This window comes from Melozone crissalis, unplaced genomic scaffold (genome assembly GCF_028551555.1).
Source record: "Melozone crissalis strain CALT ecotype California unplaced genomic scaffold, PUWL_Pcris_2 ptg000231l_1, whole genome shotgun sequence".
In the NCBI taxonomy this organism is placed as follows: Eukaryota; Metazoa; Chordata; class Aves; order Passeriformes; family Passerellidae; genus Melozone; species Melozone crissalis.
This window is the reverse complement of record NW_026535993.1, coordinates 1,491,067-1,498,051: the sequence shown is the minus strand read 5'-3', so window position 1 is coordinate 1,498,051 and position 6,985 is coordinate 1,491,067. Positions and strand designations below refer to the sequence as shown.

The window sequence follows — 6,985 nt, the reverse complement described above, 5'->3', positions numbered from 1 at the left end:
CATTGTGGGGCCTCATGTTATCCTGGAAGCCATGATGACACATGGAGGCTTCGTTGAATCAAGGGGCTCTGCAGGGCCTCATGGAACCAAGCAGACCCTTCTGACATTGTGAGTCCCCATGGAACCAAGGGTCCATTGTGACACTGCAGCACCAAGGAGACCCCTGTGACACTGCCAGGCCTCATGGAAGCAAGGGACCATTGTGACACTGTGAAGACCCATGGAAACAAGAGGCCACTGTGACACATCTGGGCCTCATGGAAGCAAGGATCCAATATGACACCACCACTGTGACACTGCAGGGCTCCATGGAAACAAGGGAACAGGGAACAGGTCTGGTTGCTTGGCCTTACTGGTCCAACTGCCCTTGGCATGTCAAGGGTCTCTTCTCATGTACCCCTGAATCCCTGGTGCTCTGAGCTTTCCTTCAACTGGAAAAGAACTTCCCTTCTCATTCAAGTATCCATGGCCAAAACGGGATTCCCCCTCCAAAATTCCCAATATCCAGGGATTTCTCCCACATAAAAGCTGCCATTACAACATGTCTGCCTGACCTTGTCTTCCTGAGGGCTGGGTCTCACCTGCCTTCAAACACTGAGGCTCGGTGCTTCCCTTCCTATGGAAAAGAACTGTCCCTCCTGCACAGGCACCTATGGGCAAAGCTGGTACTTGTCCTCCAAAATTCCTACATTCAAGGGTTTTTTCTCCCAGACAAGATCTCCCAGTACAGACAGGTCTGGCTGGCCTTGGCTTCTGGTGGTTGCCTGAATTCTGCCTTGAAACACTGGGGCTCTGCCCTTTCCATCCTAAGGGAAAAGAACCATCCTTCACCAGGCGCCCATGGCTGAAACTGGGTTTCCACCACCAGAAGTCCTATATCCAATTATTGCCCCTACACAAAAGCTTCCATTACAGACAGGTCTGGCTGGCCTTGGTCTCTGGTGCCTGCACTTCATCAGCCCCTGAAGCACTGGGGTTCTGTGCTTTCCTTCCTATGGAAAAGAATTTTCTTATTCCTCCATGGCCAGAATTGCTGCTCCTGCTAAAATATTCACTATATGAAGGGTTTCTCCCAGACAAAACCTGCCAGCTCTGCCTGGCGCTGTGGGCTCTGATGGCCACCTGTCATCTACCCCTGAAACACTGGGGCTCTCTGCCTTTCTTGTGATGGAAATAGAACAGTCTCCTCGTCCAGGGGCTGTGGCCAAATTTGAGATTTGGCCCCTAAATTTCATATATCCAAGGATAGGTCCCAAGCAAAAGCTGCCAGGAGAGATGAGTCTGGCTGGCTTGGCCTCCCAGGAGCTGCTTCTCATCTACCATCAAACCCTGGGGCTCTCTGCTTTCCTTTAGATGGAAAAGAAATGGCCTTGCCATCAAGGAACCAGTGGCCAAAACTTGTATTCTACCTGCAAATTATGTGTATCCAAGGATTTCTCTGAGCCAAAAGCTGCAATTGCAGAAAAGTCTGGCTCACCTTGGCCCTTGGTGGCTGCTGTTCATCTGCCCCTGAAACACCGGGCCTCTGTTTTCCTTCCAATGGAAAAGAATCAAAGTGCCCATGGGCAAAACTGAAATTCGACTTAAAAAATTCCATCTATCCAAGGATTGCTCCAAGGCAAAAGTAGCCAGGACACACAGCTCTAAATGGTCTTGTCCTGAGGTGATTTTCTTAGATTATGAGCAGAATGTTTTCATTTGCCAACACCTTGAAGAGGGTTGAGAGATCTCCCAAGATGGGGTTTGGAGGCCTCAAGCACATGAGCACAATATAGGGACAAAGCATCTCTGTGCTCAGTGGGGTGGAGAAGGGGGACAGCAGAGGACAGCCCTGGGAGGGACTGAAGGGTGGTTTCAGAGATGGTGGCTCCTTTTGACATAGTAGAGAACAGACAGAATAAGAAGGAATTAATGGAAAGGACAGATAGGGAGGGCCAGACAGGACCCAAAGAGAAAGAAATTTCCCTCCCAGGGCAGGGCTGTGGTGCAACACATCCCCCAGAAGGAGCCTGGGTCCGCCTCAGGCTTTGTGTGGGCAGGCAGAGGCAGGCAGGAGGCAGAGCTGTCAGCAAAGGAAGGGGCCAGCCAGGTGGGGCAGCCAGGGGATGCCGACAGCCTGCAGGGACAGAGGCGCAGGGCAGGGACAGCGTAGCACAGCCTGGGCTGCACAGGGCACAGGCATGTGCAGCAGCTGCAAGACAGCCCTGCCAGAGCCAACTTGGGCAGCACTTTGGCCATGGCTGCTGGGCCTGGACCTGAGGCAGGAGCAGGAGACAAGTGACCCTTGCAGGCCTGGGGCCTCATTGCCTCTTTGTCCCTGCTCAGCAGCCTGGCAGGGGCCGCCCCATGCTCCTGCCCTTGCCATTGCACATCCCCACATGCCAGTGCCCATCCCGGCAAGAGCCCTGAGCAAGGAGGGAGGGACAGCATCTGCCTGGCCAGGGGCTGGGGCTCAGCCCTTGGCCCTTTGCATTCCTCAAACACATCCAGCTTTGCTCAGCACCAGAGGCACCTTGGCCTTGTTTGTCCCCAGCTGTCATCACTGCCTCCAGTGTTCTGCTCTAACTGGAACCTGGGGACACTTTTTGAGTTGTGTTCCTCAGTGGGACCCATAAAAAATTCAAGAAACTTCAGAGTTTCAATTTAATTTTGAGTACTTGAGAAGTTTTTTGAAGACACTCTGAGGGACTGGTTCTGATGTAAACAACACCAAAGCCCCGAGAGGGTCATTAAAGTCCTTGTGCTGTGTCTGTGCTGCTAAGTTGGGCTGGGCTCCTGGCCCAGAGGCAGCTCCTGGCAAACCAAGAAGAGCTTCATGAAGACATTTCTCCTGCGGAGCAGCTCCTCTCCCAGCCCAGCAGGGCTGGGGCACTGCCTGCAGCCACCCCGGGCACAGCACAGAGGCACAGAGAGCTTCAATCAGTCTGGGCAGGGAAGATGCTTAGAAGTGCCTGGGGCACAATCACTGCCAGCGCTTGACACAGGAACCTCTGGCTGCAGGACAATGCAGCTGCAGCTCCTGGAGCCATCTCATAAAGCTGGAATATCCCAATGCCTTCAGACTCTGTGAGTAAATCTCTGAATATTTCTGGTGCAGGGGAGGTGAAATGCTCATGAAGTTTTGAAATGCTGAGGAATGCTGGCCAGTCATAAAATATTTCCAATACAAGGATTTCCTTAAAAATTAGGACATATCCAAAGACTTTGTATTCAGTTTCCTAATATAGGAGAATGGCAGGCTGCGGGGGGGATTACCATTAAAGATTGATTATGAATTATTAGTTATGAAATTTTAAAAGTTCCTCAGACATTGGAACTGTTATTTTAGTGTTCCGTAGATTCACAGGAGATCCCTAATGTGCTTGAAGCCACTCTGCCCATGGACAGCACCAGCATCCCCTTTGCTGGACCCATCAGGCTCAGTCTGAGCTGTCCTTTGTCCCACCTGCAAACACAACCTGCCCCAGCCAGTGCCCTGCAAACAGGCAGGGTTCTGTAGGGCCAAGGAGAGGGCACAGAGATTTGAGGCCTGTGAGTTCTGTCAGGGAGAGATCAGGCACAGGGAAACACCTGCAGGAGGGAAATCTCCAGGAAGCAGAGAGAAGATTGGGCAATGAGAGAAAAAAAACCCAGCAATGCTGTGGCAGGGAGAGCTTAGAGATGCCCACAGGATCCCTTCCAGTGCAGCCCCTCCCTCTGAACAAGCCCCCTCCCTCCTGTGCCCCAGCCCAGCCTCTGCCCTCAGGGCCGGGGCTCCAAGGCGTGCAGCCCCTCCTGTGCAGGCAGAGCTGCAGCAGAGCCGTGGGGCAGCTCTGCGGCCCCGGGCCCAGTTCCCTCGGCAGAGCACAGGGCTGGGAGCAGCTGCCCGGCCCTGGGGGCTCTGGACGGGGCACAGCTGGCTCAGGGTGACGCTGTCTCCAGTGCCCGGCTCTGGGCAATGCGGTCAGGGCAGCCAGGGAAGGAGCTGCACCTCCCTCAATCCAATGCCATCAGAAGGACACCTGGAATATCCCTGAAATTTCAGTCCAAGCTTTGAGCTTCCCTCCAGGATACAAACCTGTCCTGTAGTATCTCTGTGTTATCTAAAAGCCCCACGGTGAGACACAGAAGGTCTGTGATGAGAAAATGCTGTTGGTTTGGTGAAATGAGCTCTGTCTGTCCCTGGGTGCAAACGTGGGGCTGAGACCTTGAGAAGGGGATGGACATTTGGTGGACTGTGGGGATCCATCTGCTCTCAGCAATGTCAGGATGGCTTTTAAAGGAAACATGGGAGGGTGATCATCCTCTGTCTGGGAAAGGTGACAGCCCAGAGAATCCTGGAACAGGACAGGGTGACAGACCTCCCTCCCTCCCTCTCCACTCACCACCCTGCCTCAGAGAACTCACGGTTCTCCCTGAGGGCAGCAGAAATGCAAAGAGTTTCTGACATCCAAAAATAATCAGCAGGGGAGATGAAGAAAAGCTGTAAATAACACTAGTACATTTAACGAGACTTTACCATTCCTGTTCTGTGGCAGTGGGAGGGCAGATACTGACAGGGCTTTCTGTGTTAACAGAGATTCAAAGAGGAACACGAGGACCGCTCCCTGTCCCCCTCCTATGTCTGCACATCAAGGCTGAATTATAAAAACCTCTGTGTGTACCTGCCCTGAACCTGAAGTCCCAGTCAGGCAGCACCAGCAAGGGCTCCACACTTGGAGCTGAAGGAAAATCTGCTGGAAATTGAAAAGGGTGTCAGAGTATTACAGGAGAAGGGTCTGTGGGAAAAGGCTTTGATTTTGCCGGAAGAAGTTTCTCCCAACCGGTCACTGACTTTTCTCCATGAACAGCTTCCAATGGCCAGAGACAGCAAATGTCCAACAGCAGCTCCATCAGGCACTTCCTCCTGCTGCCATTGGCAGAAACGCGGCAGCTGCAGCTCCTGCACTTCTGCCTCTTGCTGGGCATCTCCCTGGCTGCCCTCCTGGGCAACGGCCTCATCATCAGCGCCGTAGCCTGCGGCCACCACCTGCACATGCCCGTATTCTTTTTCCTGCTCAACCTGGCCCTTAGCGACCTGGGCTCCATCTTCACCACTGTCCCCAAAGCCATGCACAATTCTCTCTGGGACACCAGAGACATCTCCTACTCAGCATGTTCTGCACAGCTCTTTTTGTTTGTCTTTTTCATTTCAGCAGGGTTTTTTCTCCTGACTATCATGTTCTATGACCGCTTCATGTCCATCTGCAAACCCCCGCACTACGGGACCCTCCTGGGCAGCAGAGCTTGTGCCCACATGGCAGCAGCTGCCTGGGCCAGTGACTTTCTCAATGCTCTGCTGCACACAGCCAATACATTTTCCCTGCCCCTGTGCCATGGCAATGTCCTGGGCCAGTTCTTCTGTGAGGTGCCCCAGATCCTCAAGCTCTCCTGCTCACACTCCACCATCAGAAAAATTTGGATTTCATTGGTTGCTGTCTATTTAGGTTTTGGCTGTTTTGTGTTCATGGTTTTCTCGTATGTGCAGATCTTCAGGGCTGTGCTGAGGATCCCCTCTGAGCAGGGACGGCACAAAGCCTTTTCCACCTGCTTCCCTCACCTGGCCATGGTCTCCCTGTTCTTCAGCACTGCCTTTTTTACCTACCTGAAACCCTCCTCCATTTCTTCCCTATCCCTGGATCTGTCAGTGTCAGTTATGTACTCGGTGGTGCCTCCAGCCCTGAACCCTCTCATCTACAGCCTGAGGAACCAGGTGCTCAAGGCTGCAGTGTGGAGACTGATGACTGGAAAATTTAGAAAACATTAAACTGGTTGCCAATTTCGGCGTATCTCTTGTAATAAAAGTCATATTTGGCACATTTGTTGGATTGCTTCTTTTCCCATCTGTTTTAATTTTTTAGTATTCTCCCTAAACCAAGGCCATTGTTTCTGCCATTTCTAGTTTTGTTTCTCTCCATCTTCCCTGTGGCCCCAGACCGTGTCAACAGGACCTCTGTTCTGAATGGCTTCAAATGAAATAAGGGATCTCTCAGCATAATTTTCAAGGGAGATTCCCCTTATGTTGCCTTCTCTGGAGCTACAGCAGCAATGTCTGTGTGTAGAGCTGGGGCAGATCAGGGCTAGCACAGCAGCTGTGCCCAGCAGCAGCAGCACTTGGTGTTGCCAGTGCTGCTGCCGTGGCCCTGCCCCGCTGCCCTGGTGGCCCTGGTGTTGCTGCAGGGCCTGAGTGCTCTCGGGGCCGGGCACAGCCCTGGGGGTGGCAGTGCCGGAGCTGCAGCAGGGACAGGCCATGGGCACTGCTGGGGCAGCGCTGACGCCTCAGCCCAGGGCCTGGGGGCTCCAGGCTCCTTGCCCAGGCTCTCTCAAGAACACGCCCAGGCCAATGCTCAGCACAGAAAAGCCCCGTGAGCAGCCCCAGGCTGGCCGTGGGCAGGCTGGGGGCAAACAGCATGGCTGGGGCTTTTCAAGGGGCCTGGGGCAGACAGGAAGGAGCAGCAGAGCAGGGGCTGATCCATCCCCAGTACGCTGCACAGCCCAGGGCAGCGTCCCAGAGCATCCTCATGGAGCTGCCAACAACATCCCCCCTCTGCAGCCCTGGCCTCTCCCCCAGCTCACACAGGTGCCCCATCCTTGCAGGCACAGACACGGCAGCACTGGCTCTGCAGCCCCTGTTGCATTGCACAGAGCATGGGGAGCACCCCCATGCTGTTGGTGTGGGGACATGAACCTGAGGGAGCACAAATGCCATCAGCCCCTGGGGCCAGCAAGGCCTGGGGGAGACCAGGGAAACCACTCAGCTTTGTCGTGGCCTCTGCAGTCAGCCAGAAAGTTTGTTCCCGTCAGCTGGGAGTTTCCTGTCCCACTGCAGACGCTGTTGCTCAGAGCCAGGGCTGCCTGGCAGCCACCCCCAGACTGCCCTGAGCATTTCCTTGGCTTCACCTTTGCTTTCTTTACTCTTCTCTGATCCAGATTTCTTCCTATTGCCCATCCCTTTCTCCCCCGCTGC

The 6,985-nt window shown here is 53.9% G+C and overlaps 1 protein-coding gene across 1 annotated transcript; it reads left to right on the top strand.

The window, feature by feature from the left end:
- Positions 1-5,014: 5,014 nt before the first annotated feature.
- LOC128949395 (olfactory receptor 14A16-like) lies at positions 5,015-5,785 on the top strand. The gene has a single exon (XM_054294257.1). It carries the CDS (start codon positions 5,015-5,017, stop codon positions 5,783-5,785), a length of 771 nt encoding a protein of 256 aa, XP_054150232.1.
- Positions 5,786-6,985: the final 1,200 nt, after the last annotated feature.

What these genes read in the sequence shown, in the direction of transcription:
- LOC128949395 (XM_054294257.1), top strand. Translation starts at nt 5,015, where the DNA reads ATGCCCGTATTCTTTTTCCTGCTCAACCTGGCCCTTAGCGACCTGGGC.